The sequence below is a fragment of the Armigeres subalbatus genome, chromosome 2 (assembly GCF_024139115.2).
Source record: "Armigeres subalbatus isolate Guangzhou_Male chromosome 2, GZ_Asu_2, whole genome shotgun sequence".
NCBI classification, from domain to species: Eukaryota; Metazoa; Arthropoda; class Insecta; order Diptera; family Culicidae; genus Armigeres; species Armigeres subalbatus.
In genome coordinates this window covers 168,914,604-168,933,860 of record NC_085140.1, presented here as the reverse complement: position 1 = coordinate 168,933,860, position 19,257 = coordinate 168,914,604, and the positions used below count along the sequence as shown (strand labels likewise).

Sequence of the window (19,257 nt, the reverse complement as noted above, 5' to 3'; positions counted from 1 at the left end):
TTAAAATGATCTTCCTATGCCGTGCTGTAGGATCTGTCAAAGTTAACACCGTCGTGTGTCTTCTTCTTATTTTTACTTGGATTCGCCTATTAAAATTTATTCATGAAAAAATGTTACTTAGGTCCTTTTGAAAAGTTAAGCGAGAAATTTTTTATACGTGTCGTTTCGCGAGGGATAAGAATTTTATAAATATTATTCGTATCAAAATCCCACTCCAGAATGACGTTTCATCAAATGAAAGTTGCAAATGTGACAACCAATGAAGATTTTTCGTTTTATCCTTTCCACTGTACGCTGGAAATTGCTTGGCTGCGTGTCTAGTTTTATCGGTGAATTTTCCTGGTTTTTATCGTGAAAACTTCATTTCCGGGTGCAAAAATGTATTCCAACGAAAACTACGCTGAAGAGGTAAGTAAAGGTTATATTTTCACTATCATTATGTTTAGATTTAGTACATTTTCCCAATGTTTATCAGTTACGAGCGGAACATAACCTGAATTTCAAATTTTAGGGCTATGACGACTACGGATACGACAATGGAATGGTCGAGGATGGAATGTACGACCGGTCATACTATCCGATGCACGAAGACGTTAAGAAATTCTTGGTTTACTTCTGCAGCGTTATTAAGGGAGGCGTCGTATATGAAATCCAAAACTTGTATGAAAACACTTTCCCGAAACTAAGCGAGCAACACTTCGAGAAAAAGGCTTGGCCAAGCGAGGATGAAGTGGCTCATCTGGTCGATAATGATAGCTTGTTCATGATCCTGTATAAGGAACTATATTACCGCCATTTACATGCAAGAATTCAAGGTGGACCGTCGCTGGAGCAACGTTTGAGCTCGTTCTACAACTATTGCAACTTTTTCAATTACATTCTTCCTTCAAAGGAACCGGTCCAGCTGGAGCTGCCTGATATTTGGCTGTGGGAGCTGATTGATGAGTTTGTCTATCAATTTCAAAATTTCGCCCAATACCGTGCCAGATTGACCGATAAATCGGAGGAAGAAATGGACATGTTGCTAAATAACAGCAATAAGGTTTGGAACATTCTGTGCATTTTGAACGTTTTCCATTCTTTGGTTACAATGTCAAAGATAAAAGATCAACTTGAGGCCGCTGCGGCTGGCCGTGACCCGGAAGAGGTAGCTGGAGAATTCGGACGCCATTCGTTCTACAAAATGTTGGGCTACTTCAGCTTGGTTGGTCTATTACGCGTGCATTCGCTTCTAGGCGACTATCATCAGGCCATCAAGGTTTTGGAACCGATCGAGATTCATAAGAAGAGTCAATATTCGCATATTCCTGCTTGTCAAATTTCGACATCTTACTACGTTGGATTTGCATACATGATGATGAGACGCTATTCGGATGCCATCCGCACATTCTCGTCAATCCTGTTGTACATCCAACGTACCAAACAGTTGTACAGCGCTCGTTCTTACCAGAATGACCAAATTAACAAGCAAACTGATCAAATGTATCACTTGCTTGCGATTTGCTTAGTCCTTCACCCACAGTGCATTGACGAATCTATCCAGCAAGTTCTTCGTGAGAAAAACTATCACGACAATATGTACAAGATGCAGTGTGGCGATTTGGATACCTTCCGTAACTTCTTTGTGTTTGCATGTCCCAAATTCGTGTCTCCGGTACCACCACCATCCGATGCTCCGGTCGATGATTACGTGAAAGAAGCTTTGGAACATCAAACCAACGTCTTTATGGATGAAGTTCGCCAACAGCAGGAACTGCCCACGATTCGCTCATACTTGAAACTTTATACCACTCTACCCTTGTTGAAGCTTGCCTCATTTATGGATCATATTCCCCAGGACGAAATCGGGGAACAGAAAATCGAAAACTTGTTGACGCATTTGTTGTGCTTCAAGCACAAAATGAAAAACATTGTTTGGACTAAGGGTGCCAGTGGCCTGGAAGGAAAATTCCAGTCCGGTTCCGAGCTTGACTTTTACATCGATAAGGACATGATCCACATCGCCGACACCAAGGTATCGCACCGTTATGGAGACTTTTTCATTCGCAAGATTTTGAAATTTGAAGATTTGAACCGTCGTCTGCACAACTTGAAGTAAATAGCGTGAAATATTATTGAAACATAAGTGAATAAGTGGACGAATTGAGCAGAGTTGTATGCGGGAAGTTTCCTAAACCGCATTCAGTGTGACCAGAGGTAGTTCAGTAATATATCGATTGGATATTTGTAATCAATACTTATAACAGAACGGAGACAACAAATAAAATGATGGATTTCCTACGGGATAACAAGGGCTTTTATTAAAAAAAAAAAGAAAATCAACATTAAATTGATCTGTTTGCTACAAGACAAATGGATTTACACCATTACAAGAACTCATAATAGTGGTTGTGCTTTTCGCACGCGGTAAAGAAACATTCAACAGTGTTCGTCAAATAATAGACCTACATGTTATATCCGATTATACTAATGCAGGGATTGCAGAAATCGCTCTCAACAGATAACGAACAACGATTAAAAAACCCAGATTAATCCACCTAGCGTTGGTGGTGCCTTTCTCGCATTTAGCTAAGACACCAACCTTATATGGGGTTTATATGGTCCGATGTACCATTTTCTTCATAACTTTTAAATGCAATGACCGATCGTTATAAAATTCAATAGTGATCAACAAGGCTTTGTCCCCTGTCGAATGAAACTTGTTGCGAGAAAATCGGTTAAGGATTACTATACGAAAAGTTGTCTAATGTTTTTTATAGCTTTTGTGCACACACATACACACACACATACACACGGACAGACAGACATGTGTTCAGCTCGTCGAGCTGAGTCGATTGGTATATAATACTATGGGTCTCAGAGGCTTCTATAAAAAGTTCGTTTTCGGAGTGAAATGATAGCCTTTCGGTACAACTTAGTTGTACGAGAAAGGCAAAAAGCAAAAACCTCTTCGAATCATAACAAGTCATGAAAACAAAACTATTGCACTTGTATACAAGTTGAAAAAAAAAACTAATTCGGAAATGATGCTGGTATTCGTACCGAGATTCGTACACGCAAAAAAATGTTGCGGTCGAAACTGGCTATAGCCCCACCTAGAATCAAGTTAGCCCCCCTAGAATTCCTACGATTTTGCATGAGTATGGCACATGTCTAGCGCTCTGATCAAATATGGGCGTAACTGCATAATGAATTCTTATCATCTTGTGAGTTGAATATATTTTATCATGTTTTCTAACTTCGAAAAAAATTGGTATATCTTGGGTTAGGAATGCTAAACACGAAGGATATTACGCTCCCTTTATTCTCAGCCAAACGTATAATTGCTTAAGGTGAATTGCGTACGAATCTAATTTCTAAAGTAAATTACACTTTCGAAGGCACATAACGCCAAAACACAACTCGTTTTTCAGTACACACAAAAATCAGAGTCTATTATATCTAGACCAACATTTGAAAAGGGCGTAACAGCCAAAATTTATTCCTTCTGATTCTTCGTCTACACATACTGCTATATATGTGGACAAAGAATCAGAAGGAATAAATTTTGGCTGTTACGCCCTTTTCAAATGTTGGTCTAGATATATAGAGTTGCGCAAAGAGTGAAGCCAAATCTACCTATTGAACTGTCAAACCGTCTACCTATCGAGCAAAGTAAACAAATGCTTGTTGGTGAGGCGGAAGTATTGTTATCGCCTAATGATTATTATGGCGAATTAAAACGCATGAATTGAAATGTATTAAATTTGATCTAGAAACTAGCTTCAAAAAACATCAATACATTCCACAATAAAGTAGCAACAAGAAACTTACGTGTTTGCACTCTGTGGGTGACTAGGTTATCGAATTAAAAAGCTTTAGAAGTGAACGCTCCCGTGAAGTCACATGAAGGGTTGAACAAAAGTGAAAGTTGGCAACAGAATAACAAGAGCATCATTCAGAATAAGTTAAAGGAGATCCTCTTTGCGTAACTCTATATAATAGACTCTGACAAAAATGTTTTTTAGATGTGCTTATCATCTATACATTGACATTTGTGCTGCCAAAATGAGAAATGAGCCAAGGTGAGTGAGGACGGGCATGGTTACAGTCATTTTTGGACTCTGTCGAGATAAATGTTGGAGTTGGAACAGTATTTTCATGCTGATTCAATGCTGATTGAATAAATAATAGCAATAACAGATTAACAGAACAAATACTATAGCTGAGATTTTGATTGAATAGAGAAAATTCAAGTAAAATAATAAACTGCCTGTAACAGTAGACAATATGAGAAATACAATTGTTTAACTTGAGCAGGAGGCACAGGATGCATAGGTTACCGAAGAATTTCTAACAAATCTTGAGTTTTATTTATCAGCAAATCATCAACTCTTTAAGATTTTTCCCTCCCCTCGGATATGTGATCTTGCCACGATGGGTGGGCTTACGTCATTAGCACTGATATGGCAACCAAAGACATATCCTGTCGTGGTGGTATCACATGTTGACTATTTTTGTTTGGTGCCGCGTCACATATCTGGCATTGGCGCACTGATTTAACGCATGTGCATGTGATCCAACGGACATCGTTTCTTGGAGCCGTGAATGGTAGTGCAGTCAGGCAGAGGCCTTTTTCATCAGTGATAATGATGTGAGTTCTCTTCTTTTCGCAATTGGCGCTTTGATGTTGCATGAAGAAGAAGAAGCAGAAAGATGATAATCGAAAAAATCTCCACGGGGAAACCATACGGAGAAGTTTTTAAAACTCTTCTCAAAAATTCTAAAAGCAATTTAATTAAAAACGGTAAGCAGTACGGGGTTGGACTTTTCTTCTACTGTATAATAAACACAATATTTCTATTCGAAATTTTATTTTCTAATATTACACTTAAAACACAGTATAAGAAAAGTACAACCCCGTACTGCTTACCGTTTTTAATTAAATTGCTTTTAGAATTTTTGAGAAGAGTTTTAAAAACTTCTCCGTATGGTTTCCCGTGGAGATTTTTTCGATTATCATCTTTCTGCTTCTTCTTCTTCATGCAACATCAAAGCGCCAATTGAGATTCTCACGTCCGAATGTGTGAGTGGCGATAAAAGGAAAACAAACACTCCTAGATGGTGCTACTCAGCAAAGTTTGGGTAAAAATGAGTATATTTCCATATAATTTTTGACTTCTTCGCAACCATTGTGATGACTCGATCAATTTTGAGGTTACGAGCAGAAGGAAAACAAACATGTATTTACACATGCCGAATTGCACATCAGTGTGCGAGCGTTAAACGTCACTCATCTCTATACTTCTCGGGTACTTATTCAAAAGGACGTATGTGATTTTGTAAACAAAGATTCAAACGTTTATTTGTCCAATCTGATGGCACTCCCACGCAAACCAACACCACCAACAGGTAGCCGAAGCCTCCCCCTATCTGTTTATGGTTAGGGTCTGCGTGGGAGTGCTATCAGATCGGACGAATCGACGTTTGAATCTTTGTTTACAAAATCACATACGTCCTTTTGAATAAGTACCCGAGACTTTTCTGATGTTTCCCTGTGACGCTGAGTCGTAGCCACGCTTACATTTAGCTAGCTAGGCATTTATTGAAAAACAAAGTATTCAAGACATTCGTAGGGAATCGACTGCTGGATTCACTGAGTAGAAGTTTTTTCGAAACTAGGAACGTGGCGCCAGTTTTATTTTGTTATGCCTCACTTCGAAGTGCAATAATAAAAAACACCACACATTATAATGATGGTATATGAACAATCTTATGACGGCTTCATTCTCGATAATTTTTACTAATAAATAGGGAATAGACGTGATGGAGCTTTACTTTGCCATCGAAAAGTGAATCCTATAGCTGACCTTGATTAGAACTTTATAGATAATCATTGGAGGGCAGCAGGGACTATGTCCAAGGGCTTGACGATCCCTCCCCAGGCCCATTGGCGTAACTACAGGGGGGCTAGGGGGGGCTATAGCCCCACCTAGAACTAAATTAGCCCCCCCTAGAATTTTTGCCACTTTGCATGAATATTGTACTTATCTAGCTCTCTGATCATATATAGACTTAACTGCCAGGAATGAGTTCTCTTCATTCACATCTCTCTCTACGAAACACTGAATATATTTTAACAATTGTTATATCTTTGGATACACACTTAATTTTTTTTACCGGGATATCAGCAAAATGTTGAACTTTTACCGAAAATCGCACAGCCGTGCCCCAGCAAACATGTTTTTTGCCGAGATTTCTGTCAAAATTGCTGATAATCAGCAAATAATTTGCCGAAAATCAGCTAACAAACGCTATTTTTGCCAAAATATCAGTTATTTATTTTGCTGGCGCACGGCTGTGCGGATTTTTGCCGAGCTGCAGAAATAAAAACTGAGTGTGTAGGAATGTTAAACACGAAAAATAGTACGCTCCCTTGATTCTCCAGCGCCAGATATCATTACTTTAGGAAATTGGAGTAGGAACAGTGGTTCCATGCTGATGCAATGCTGATTGAATAAATATTAGAAGCAACAGACTTAGAAAACAAATAAAATTTATAAAATTTTGATTTGATAAAGAAAGTTCTAATGGCATACTGAACTGTCTGTATGGTCTTAATATTGACACAGCATAAATCGTTAGACAAATTGTTTAAGAAACACAGGATGCTTAACTTATCGGCATATTTCTTAAAAATCCTGATTTAAAATTGGTTTTCTCAGCAAGTATTTAATCTTTAAATATTTTAAAGTTTTCACAGAGTTTTGCGAGTATATTTAATTAAACCTAGCGTGTTCATAGTTCTTGAAGATGCATGGCCCTTCTGAAAGAATTATGAAAAGAATCCTTCCGAAAAAGTGAGAGCCAAATACTACGTATGTCTGTATCGATCCAGATATTTTGAAAGCATTTCTTTCTGTAGCTTTGAATGGTAATTTGTTGGATTTTTCTGCAATTTTCAGAAAATCAATTAAGAGATTCCAGAAAGGCACAGAACAGAACATAACATCTGAATTTTGAAAGAAATCATCACTTGATTATTACTAACGCCAACGTTTCTGCAGCGTTGCTCTCCGGCGAGCGTTGGTGATTCTGATACTGACGGAAACTTCCTTCAGTACCACGGGAATGCAACCGACGCCATTGTTTGCTATCAATCCTTTCTTTTCACAAAATGCTGGACCTGAAAAGAGTCGATTTTCAATCAACAATGCTTCTTTCGAATCACTCACAACAATCAAACATTAATCCGAAGCTTGCGTTAAAAATCCACTGCTGCTGCTGTCCGACGGCCACTCGATGATTTTCCGCTAAGACGCTAAGAATAAAAGTTCAGCACCGCCACTGATATCCCGAGACCGCAATCGACGCCTAAGAAGTACAGATTTTCTTTTCACAAAGCGCCTTTCTAATCACTGATAGAAGCGAAACAATAGTCTGAGCATTGCGTGGATATTTCTCTTGAGTACTGCTACTTTCGGCGACGGCCAGCGCATTCTAATCCAATCTTAAAGAGTTCGTCGATCGATTGATACCAAAATCTCGAAAATCGGTACTTTTCGTAAAGGTCTCAAATTTGAATATGCAGAATTACCTCCCTATCTTCGCAAAGGACGTAATCCTACGTCAAAAATTAGCCCCCCTAGAATTTTTTGTTAGTTACGCCACAGGCCATCTGCGAGTTGTGGGGCTTGCCTAGGATGTGGTGGGGTTTGACAGTGGGCCCTGTTAAACCTCTATAAAAAGCTGCATGTATCCGCAAGTAGGCTCCACCAAAGCGACCGTGTGCCGCTCAAAGCGCACAAGCCCAAGTCCTGGTGTTAGGTGGGACGCTAAACAGCCCTGACACGACGGCCCTCCGACGAGACAGGAGGTTTGCGCAGGCCCAATAAGCCGCCTAGAAAACCAATCATTACGAACAATATAAGAGATAATGCGACTCGATATAATCGGCAAAGACCTAGGCGACGAATACAGGATCACGATTGGAAGCTTGGAACATGGAATTGCAAGTCGCTAGGTTTCGCAGGTTGCGACAGGATGATCTACGATGAATTACATCCCCGCAACTTCGACGTCGTGGCGCTGCAGGAGATTTGCTGGACAGGACAGAAAGTGTGGAAAAGCGGGCATCGAGCGGCTACCTTCTACCAAAGCTGTGGCACCACCAACGAGCTGGGAACCGGCTTCATAGTGCTGGGTAAGATGCGCCAACGCGTGATTGGGTGGCAGCCAATCAACGCAAGGATGTGCAAGCTGAGGATTAAAGGCCGTTTCTTCAACTATAGCATCATCAACGTGCACTGCCCACACGAAGGGAGACCCGACGACGAGAAAGAAGCGTTCTACGCACAGCTGGAGCAGACATACGATGGATGCCCACTGCGGGACGTTAAAATCGTCATCGGTGACATGAACGCACAGGTAGGAAGGAGGAAATGTATAGACCGGTCATCGGACCGGATAGTCTGCACACCGTATCGAATGACAACGGCCAACGATGCATAAACTTCGCAGCCTCCCGCGGAATGGTAGTCCGAAGCACCTTCTTCCCCGCAAAATATCAACAAGGCCACATGGAGATCACCTAACCAAGAAACGGAAAACCAAATCGACCACGTTCTAATCGACGGTAAATTCTTCTCCGACATCACGAACGTCCGCACTTACCGCAGTGCGAATATTGAATCCGACCACTACCTCGTTGCAGTATGCCTGCGCTCAAAACTCGCGACGGTGTACAACACGCGTCGAAGTCGGACGCCGCGGCTTAACATTGGGCGGCTACAAGACGGTAGACTAGCCCAAGAATACGCGCAGCAGCTGGAAGTGGCACTTCCAACGGAAGAGCAGCTAGGCGCAGCATCTCTTGAAGATGGCTGGAGAGATATTCGATCCGCCATTGGTAGCACCGCAACCGCTGCAGTTGGCACGGTGCTCCCGGATCAGAGAAACGACTGGTATGACAGCGAATGTGAGCAGTTAGTGGAAGAGAAGAATGCAGCATGGGCGAGATTGCTGCAACACCGCACGAGGGCGAACGAGGCACGATATAAACAGGCGCGGAACAGACAAAACTCGATTTTCCGGAGGAAAAGCGCCAGCAGGAAGATCGAGACCGTGAAGAAACGGAGCAACTGTACCGCGCTAATAACACACGAAAGTTCTATGAGAAGTTAAACCGATCACGTAAGGGCCACGTGCCACAGCCCGATATGTGTAAGGACATAAACGGGAACCTTCTTACGAACGAGCGTGAGGTGATCCAAAGGTGGCGGCAGCACTACGAAGAACACCTGAATGGCGATGTGGCTGACGAAGATGGCGGTATGGTGATGGACCTGGGAGAACGCGCGCAGGACATAATTCTACCGGCTCCGGATCTCCAGGAAATCCAGGAGGAGATTGGCCGGCTCAAGAACAACAAAGCCCCTGGGGTTGACCAACTACCAGGAGAGCTATTTAAACACGGTGGTGAGGCACTGGCTAGAGCGCTGCACTGGGTAATTACCAAGATTTGGGAGGAGGAAGTTTTGCCGCAGGAGTGGATGGAAGGTGTCGTGTGTCCCATCTACAAAAGGGCGATAAGCTGGATTGTAGCAACTACCGCGCAATCACATTGCTGAACGCCGCCTACAAGGTACTCTCCCAAATTTTATGCCGTCGACTAGCACCAACTGCAAGGGAGTTCGTGGGGCAGTACCAGGCGGGTTTTATGGGCGAACGCTCCACCACGGACCAGGTGTTTGCCATTCGCCAAGTACTGCAGAAATGCCGCGAATACAACGTGCCCACACATCATCTATTCATCGACTTCAAAGCCGCATATGATACAATCGATCGGGACCAGCTATGGCAGCTAATGCACGAACACGGTTTTCCGGATAAACTGACACGGTTGATCAAAGCGACGATGGATCGGGTGATGTGCGTAGTTCGAGTTTCAGGGCATTCTCGAGTCCCTTCGAAACCCGCAGAGGGTTACGGCAAGGTGATGGTCTTTCGTGTTTGCTATTCAACATCGCTTTGGAAGGTGTAATACGAAGAGCAGGGATTAACACGAGTGGTACAATTTTCAATAAGTCCGTCCAGCTATTTGGTTTCGCCGACGACATAGATATTATGGCACGTAACTTTGAGAAGATGGAGGAAGCCTACATCAGACTGAAGAGGGAAGCCAAGCGGATCGGACTAGTCATCAACACGTCGAAGACGAAGTACATGATAGGAAGAGGTTCAGCCACCCACCGCGAGTTTGCATCGGTGGTGACGAAATCGAGGTGGTAGAAGAATTTGTGTACTTGGGCTCACTGATGACTGCCGAAAATGACACCAGTAGAGAAATTCGGAGACGCATAGTGGCTGGAAATCGTACGTACTTTGGACTCCGCAAGACGCTTCGATCGAATAGAGTTCGCCGCCGTACCAAACTGACAATCTACAAAACGCTAATTAGACCGGTAGTCCTCTACGGACACGAGACCTGGACGATGCTCGTGGAGGACCAACGCGCACTTGGAGTTTTCGAAAGGAAAGTGCTGCGTACCATCTATGGTGGAGTGCAGATGGCGGACGGTACGTGGAGGAGGCGAATGAACCACGAATTGTATCAGCTGTTGGGAGAACCATCCATCGTTCACACCGCGAAAATCGGACGACTGCACGCAAGAAAAATGACCCCTTAAATGTATGTGTAATATCTCATACTTTTCTAAAAAAAAGCCTTTTCATTAAATTCATTTCATTCTAATGATTACCCTACATCCGACACATACCTTTTATTTGACAAACAACTGAATTATATGATTAATTGAAAGTTCCCCAGGCATTCGCCGACCACCTCAACGACCAACAGAAATTCTCATCAAGTTGGTGAAAAATGGCGTCCAAAATTTTCATTTGAGGGCGTGTGTAGACTAAGTGGTTCCGCGTCTCATTTTTCTTTCAAATTGGTAAGTCATTTTAATAAAAAAATCGTAACTAAGTACGGTTATAGTGTAAATTTGCAATTATAGGTGCCATCTCGAGTGCCATCGTTTGAATCTCCTGTACCGGTGTGTACTCCTGCTCCAACAAACAAAACATTCAGTTTTTCATCGTTTTTCAACCCAGCTGAGGCCAGTATCGATGCATACAACCGTAAGCCTCATCGTTGAGATCCAGCAGCGTCTGAAAGCCAAACAAACCGGTACATCACAGAGAGCCGGAAGGAATTGAACAGCCCATTCAATAACTGCAGGCAATGATAATATCCCAGAGTTCGATTGTCAAGGAAGCACCATTTTCCAACAGTTTTTTTTCGCAAAATACATTGCTTTATCCGTCTGATGACTGGTGTCTATGTAATCTAGTACAGTTTACTCCAAAAACCAAACAAATGAAGCAACTATCTCAAATACAAACAAACATTTCAGCAACAAATTATTTATCATTGATCACATTTGTTTAATTAAAAAGAAAAAACATGCAATAATAATCAAGAATAAAAACGAAAATCCATCGATTAGAATCATTTTCCCTACGCATATACTCCATAAACTGAACTTTTCAAAAGTATGTGTCAACTTTATAGATTCCATTTTGTAAACTCATGTATTTAATGAAAATGCATACTGGCGATAAGTCATTTATATCACACATACTTATTATGAGTACAACCCCATTGCAAAAATCCATGTGGGTTGGCAAATGAATTGAATGATCTTTTTTTCTTGAGTGTGCGATGGGCCGGGCACGTAGCCAGAATGTCGGACAGTAACCCGGTGAAAATGGTTCTCGACAACGATCCGACGGGCACAAGAAGGCGAGGTGCGCAGCGGGCAAGGTGGATCGATCAGGTGGAAGATGACTTGCGGACCCTCCGTAGACTGCGTGGTTGGCGACGTGTAGCCATGGACCGAGCCGAATGGAGAAGACTCTTATATACCGCACAGGCCACTTCGGCCTTAGTCTGAATAAATAATAAATAAATAAGATAATCACCGTAAATAAACAACGATAAAGCTACTTGTTAGAACAGTTTAAAGTTATTGGTAACCTTAACAATAAAATGATAACAGAATAAACTAAATTCTTTAACAGTTTCCACTTAGACATGATATATATTACATTGAGTTTGTAGTGTCGACACAGCTGACGAACATTGACAGAACCATGACTTAGGTAAATAAAGTGATTTGACGAACGTATACCCTACACCCAGAACAAACAAAATTAATTAATTTTCATTCTGTATAAATAAAAGTTATAAAATAGAACACTAATACGCAATATTTTTTTATATTTTTTTAATGTGGTCACATAAAGCTAACACACTAAATAACTTATACTTAGAATATATGACTTTTTCAAACCTTTTCAAACGTTGTATTAGAGTTTTTGAAATTATCATTTTAACCTCATTGATTAGTTGGCATTCAATTACATTTTGCATTAGTGACGAGTCGATTCCAAATTCGAACCTCACTTCACCCCATCCTTATCCTACCCCATGGCGTTCAAGTGGTCTGCAAGGACTCTTCTGCCATTACCCTCTCTATTATCGGCCTTGGATTGACTTGCGCTCTCATTGCCCCACCAAACGCTGCAAAATGAAAATGAAATCATCAACTCTTTAAGATTTTTATGGTTACATTGCGAGTATTTTTAAAATGTGCCTATGACCGCTAGCATTCCAACAAAGGGTTATGTTGCATGTTGCATGGCATTTCTAAAAGGATTGTCAAGAGAAACATTTCGATATTGTGATAGCTGAGTACAACGTATCGTATGCATGTAATAGCAGACATTTTGAAGGCATTTCTTCCTGCAGATTTCTCTGGTAAAGTTTTCAAGCGATGTTGCTGCTATTTCCCAAATTTCCATTTATCTTGATAATTCGAAAAAAAATTCCATAATCCTTGAAAACCGAAAAAAGCTCGGTAAACCCTGAAATTTCAAGGAGAAGTAACTAAAATGTAAGAAGACAGGACACACAGGACGTACAGGACACATAACACCCAGTGGACCAGTGGAGAATTTTTCGATCACGAAAAGTTTCCTCCCTACCGGGGGGAATCGAACCCATATTCCCTAGCACATGCGTCTATACGATTGACGTCGCTAACCGCACAGCCATGAAGCCCACAATAACTTGAAATTATTTCTAATGGACATGTAAAACTCGAAAGTCTTATGTATCTAAAGCTCTTAAGTTTTTCACGTATCAAAGTTATTGGGAATCCCACGACATTTTTAAATTTTTATGTCAGAGCTGTTCAAGTCGTCACTGGATGTATTGTGAGGGAGGAGAGTAGGCCTTGATTTAGCTAAGACGTGTTTTTTTCGGTGCTTGTCATTTTTTTTCGAATATTTCCAACTTTTTAGGAATTATTGTATCAAGGTTTGCAGTCAGGAACTCAACTTGCCGAAGATTCAGAATGCGATGTTTATTGCCTAGTTGAAGTGTGTGAACATGCTACCCATAGATATTATTGGGTTTACGACCGTGTGATTCAATAGTACGGACTTTTCCCGAAGGATACTATCAATTTCAAGTCAGTGAAATGAAAACTAAATATGATAAATAAGTGAAGGAAGAAAAATGTCCACTCAAATTATATTTGTTACGTCGATGTGCTGGATTTGGGCTGTTCAGATGTTTCCAAGAAAATGATTTTAATGGATTTTATGATCTGAATGGCATACAGATTCAGTACTGAAAAACTGAAGTCTTTAAGCGAAGCATAACTTATTGTAAGAGCTGCACATATGGTGAGTCCGTTCCATGATTACAATTTATGAAAACGATTTTACTAAATACACGCTAGGATCAAATATGTATGACATGGATGTTTATCCGTAGTACAAATCAAAAATTCCACACACACGCGCACGCACACGCAAAATAAACATAAATTAACTAAATTTGTGTGGCTGTGCATTCTTATTTAACCTCAAATTGAAATAAAATTTCCGATTTCTACATAATGTTGTTGAAAAGCAGTGATTATCTTCATATTTTCAATTTCAATCCCACTTCTTTTCTTCTTTCCATTCGTTAAAAATAATGACGCGGGCGCTTAATCCAAAATTCAAATGAACAATCGCTCACTTTGAGCAATTGATTGTTTATTCTCGCGAAGGATGAACAATTGAACAATATAAGGAAATGCTAATACTGTTGTATAGAAGTTGCATAGGTCACATCACTTTCCATGGTGAATCCCGATCTATGTTACTAATTACCCCACCTAACTAACAAAACTTCCTTCCCGTGGTAATTGTGGAGATGCAGAGGTATTCTCGGTCTCTAGTAGCAACAATAACCACACACTAACATTCCCTCCCTTTCCCAACTGACTGTAAGGACTTGGCCGGCGCCGTTATTGATCAACATTCGCGAGCTGCTGAAACGTGCACTTCGAGAATAGATGGTAAATCCCAACCACTATTCACTTGGATCGAAGTGCAATTTGCACCAGTTCCGATCAATCACGGAATAGCAACCATTGATATGTACAGTCAGTCTAAGCTAAGCTAAGCTAACAGAGCTGTTCAAGTCGTCACTGGATGTATTGAAATAGCTGTTTGGTAGGCCAACTTGCTTGCGGACAGTTGAACAAAAACAATAACTTTTTTGTGTTTGACTGTAAGAATAGAAAAAAGTTAGCCCCCCTAGAATTTTTCCTTAGTTACGCCAATGGGTAAGACGTGCGGCTACAAAGCAAGACCATGCTGAGGGTGGCTGGGTTCGATTCCCGGTGCCGGTCTAGGCAATTTTCGGATTGGAAATTGTCTCGACTTCCCTGGGCATAAGAGTATCATCGTGTTAGCCTCATAATATACGAATGCAAAAAGGGTAACTTGGCTTAGAAACCTCGCAGTTAATAACTGTGGAAGTGCTTAATGAACACTAAGCTGCGAGGCGGCTCTGTCCCAGTGTGGGGATGTAATGCCAATAAAAAGAAGAAGAAGAATGTTTGGGGTGAAGTTGATAAAGACAGCTCTACTAAAATCATTATGACCTAGCCGTCAAAATACAATAGGTTATTTGTATGAATGTTGAGTTTACTACGAAAAGAAGTCTACGAAGTCAATATTTGAAACGATAATAGCGTCATTTATGACTATCTCTCTCTTTCTTCCACAAAATACATTTTCATGATTATAATCGAAAAACTCAGATTTTCTACCTAGCGGTAACATTACTTAAACGGATAATATTGTTGACTACCGTTTCATAAAAAATAGGCACTTTTGACTGACACATCAAATGATCATCTTCGCCCCCCAATGATCATTTTCCCCCCATTTGACGGTATTCATAACTGTTTAATATACGCATGCTGTAGCGTGTGGTTGGTACTCGGATTCTGATGGCTTTTCCGCAAAACTTGACCTTTAAGTGTTCTTGTTGTGTAGGGGTTATCACGCCTATCTAGAGAGTAGGAGGTTGAGGGTTCAAGTCCCTCCAAGACACGTGGATTCTTTTTCGCAAATTTCATCTAAATTTGTATATTTCGAAACATGTGCTGTGCATATGCACAGCCAAGATATTTAACAAAAAAATAGTTATCGCACGGCCGAGTTGCCGAATAATATGCAATTAATAATAAATCTAATGCTTTAGGTTCGTATCTCAGATATATCTCCGGAACCCAATTTCTGATTACAAAAAAAAAAATAATGCGTTGAATGGCAAAGCCATTGCTTATTTCGTTTAAAGATGAAAGCGTGCAAATCGGTTCACAGTCGGCAGAGATCTTGATATGACATTATTTTGCACTTAATGTTTGTATTTCTCAAATATCCCTGAAGTTAAATGTCCCACACACACTCACACACCCTAATCCCAAGGCCAGGGGAGTGAAATAATGAGTTAGGCCTTTAACGGAGCCTGTGGGGTATCTGGGCACCCTCCACAGTAATTGTCCCTTACCGCGTCATGCTGGGCTCTGGCGTGGTGGACCTCTTTTCCCGAGCAACTCGTGGGACCAAAATGGAAAACCAAGTCAAATATTCAATTAGTGGTAGTAGTGTAGGCGACAACCCCTTCGCAAGAGGTGGGTTGTTCAGGTCTCCGCCTAGGAGGTCAGAGACAATAGTCGGCAGCTCGGTGCGCAGCGCCAGCGTGGGTCACTTAACCTTCTCCCCGGCTACGCCGGTAGTGGTTATGGACGGCCCATGGCTTGCGAAGGCGATGAACTGCAAACGCGATGGGCTTTCGGCCTTCGAGGTGGCGACGAAACAGCTGGACGCCATCATCGACTTTGCGTCGTCGAAGCATAATATCAGCAAGGACCTCAAGGGGAGCTTGCTGAAACTTCGAAAGTCGATGTTGGACGCCAAGCTGGAGAAGCCGGTCGGGATGGCCAAGTGCGAACCCGTGAAATCTGTGGAGTCGAGGTCTACCCAGACTGAGGCTAAAGTATTCGAGGGTACGTCGAGGGTGACTGCTCCAACGGAGCAGACACAAAAACGGGGGAGACAGTCTCCAGGGGATGAGCTCGCTGGGGGCCGCTCCAAAGCGCGGAGGGTTACTACCCCAAACAAGGATAGTGGGGCTGGGAAGCTGAACCCCGGCCAGGTACCTCCAAAACCGGGAGAGCACCAGACCAGGGAAATAGAGGGGGATGATGCCTCCTGGACCCTGGTCAAGAACAAGAGGAAACCGAAGACGTCAAGGGCCGAAAAGAAGGCCTAGGCGAATGAGGGTAGCAAGAAGTCTAGGGTAGGCGCCAATCGTTCCCTAGTCATCACGACGGACGACGCTAAGTACTCGGACGTCTTGAAGGCGATGAGGAGTGACGTCAAGTTCGGTGAACTCGGCGCCGACGTACGTCGAATAAGACGTACCCGGATGGGCAAGATGATCCTCGAGCTGAAGCGGGGCGTCTCGCAAAAGGGCGCCGCCTGCAAGAAGTTGGCGGAGGAAGTCCTAGGCGAGACGGTCAAGGTGAGGGCACTCACGACAGAGGTGAGTCTAAGGGTTAAAGAAGTCGAAGAGCTCGTCACGGCACTGCGGCGAAAGCGTGAAGTGGAGACGCCCACCGCAGCCGTTCGGCTACGGAAAGGTCCGACAGGGACGCAGGTAGCATTGGTTCGGCTATCTGCAGCAGACGCCTCCAAGGTAGTCAAGTTAGGGAGCGTCAAGGTGGGATGGTCGGTGTGCCCTGTGGGCATATACGAGCAACCCGAAGTTCTTTCAAGTGCCTGGAACCGGGGCACAAGCAATGGGACTGCAAAGGCCCTGACAGAAGCAATCTCTGCCGAAGCTGCGGATTGGAGGGACATAAGGCACAATGCTGCACGAACCCTCCCAATTGTTTGATTTGTTCCAGCAAAGCTGTGAACAGCAAGCACCCATGGGGGGTTCGAAGTGCCCTGCGTTTAAGCGTGCTGCAAAATCACAGTGCAGGTAATGCAGCTGGCTTGCTCGGCCTCGCTCGAGTGTTTGGTGTGCGCAGGTTTAGAGGAAACGGCGGAACACGTGTTGTTCGTGTGCCCACGTTTTCGCGCAATGCGTGACCACATGCTTGCCACATGTGGTCTGGACACTACCCCGGACAACCTAGTTCGGAGGATGTGTAAAGATGAAGTTGGTTGGAACACCGTTTTATCGGCTATCGCCCAAATCGTCTCGGAGCTACACAGAAGGTGGTGCGGGGACTCAAGGATGGCTAGTTCAGGCGCAAATAAGAGGAGATCCAAGGGTCCGGAGTCGGCTCCATGGGTCATACCGGTGGTCATGCCCTGTGGTCGAACTCGATCCTTTTATCGAACAAGTGGCCGCGTGAAGAACAACATGGTATCGTCGCTTTCGCGGCGTCGGTCAACCGGGCGGGTTCCGAGCCCGAGGATGGAAAGGGGTCCTCGTCAAGGCTGGGGCAGGCGTAGACACCGCGTCGGCAAGTCCCTCTGTGTGTTGGCGAATAGCCCTATCGCAGAGAGGTCAATCATCATTCTTGATACCAGCCGTGCAGAGGGAAGCATGCGCGAAGTCGACCCTTCCCACCTTCCGAGGACATAGGGCGTGGTAACGCCACCTGGAAAGCCGGCAATGCGCTGGCACGATACCATGGTGTTCTTCTAAAAAAGCGAGTCACGATTTTCGATGCTGCAAGGACACGCAGCTAACCTCGAGGGTGCGTTGTGCACTGGCCCCCCTTTGAAGCATTACTTTCTGGTTGTACCAAAGGGATGATGGGCTTGGTGTCAATAGCGGGTCGGGGATGTAGTCCTGCCTCCCTCGTTTGCTGTTGGAGGTGGTCCCTAACCCCGCACTTCCTGGACAACCCAGGATGTCTGTTGAGCAGATTCCCCTTCCATTGCTTAGGAAGAAAAAAAACACACACATACACCGTTTGGGGAGACCTTTGTGGATGAATATCGAAGCGGTTTTCGAGAAGCATGATTAACAACGAACCAGATGTTTTACTCTGCGACAATTCCTTGGTATTTACATTCCGGGAATACAACTTGGGGACTCATCATCTGTTTGTGGACTTTAAGGCAGAGTCTTCTTCTTCAATGGCTCTACATTCCAACTGGAACCTGGCCTGCTTTTCAACTTCCTAGACCTGACCGATAATCGAACTCGCCATCTCGGATTGACAATCCTACGCCTTTGTTCGTGTTGCGATGGCTTTTTGTCTGGTGCGAAAGAAACTCGTTTGAGAGCAGTGCTCATTTTACGCAGCTTCAAAGCTAGAATTTATTCATTATTTAAAAAAAAAATAAACAAGTGACATAATTCATGAAAGAATTTCGATTCAATATTCACACAACAGACTTCTCACAACTATAAACTTATTCCAATCTAAATTGACCGCCTCTATATGGAAGCATATGGCATTGCCAGTGTTACCGGTTTCGCGAAACTTATCAGCTCATCTTAACAGTTCACAAGGCTACTGGAGGCCAAGGAGCTGTACTTTACTAATGTGGCGCAGATCAGCGTTGCGTGCCACTAGTTGTCTCTTTTACTCTCCCGCTGATTTTATGTAAACGTGACGTCACGCAACGCTGATCTGCGCCACCTAAGTAAAGTCTAGCTCGTTGACTGGAGACCCCGTCAATGCAGGCAGCATATGACTCAGTAAAACGGAACGAACCGTGGCATATAATACTAGAATATGATGATATGGAAATGCTAATATCATCTTCCAAACTTAGACGCACATGTTTATGATAGAATTAGAGGCGAAAGTATAGAATTGATAGTTCCGTTAGGATACTGCAGGCATGAAGAATGTTTTTATAGAAGTCGATTTGAAAGCGAGCGGAGGGCAATAT

At 42.9% G+C, this 19,257-nt stretch overlaps 1 protein-coding gene across 1 annotated transcript; it reads left to right on the top strand.

Annotated features, from left to right (window-relative positions):
* The first annotated feature begins 249 nt into the window (after positions 1 to 249).
* LOC134211158 (eukaryotic translation initiation factor 3 subunit L) lies at positions 250 to 2,291 on the top strand. The gene is made up of 2 exons (XM_062687798.1): positions 250 to 408; positions 512 to 2,291. The coding sequence occupies exons 1-2, from the start codon at positions 379 to 381 to the stop codon at positions 2,096 to 2,098; spliced, it is 1,617 nt and encodes a 538-aa protein (XP_062543782.1). The 5' UTR covers positions 250 to 378; the 3' UTR covers positions 2,099 to 2,291.
* The last annotated feature ends 16,966 nt before the right edge of the window (positions 2,292 to 19,257 follow it).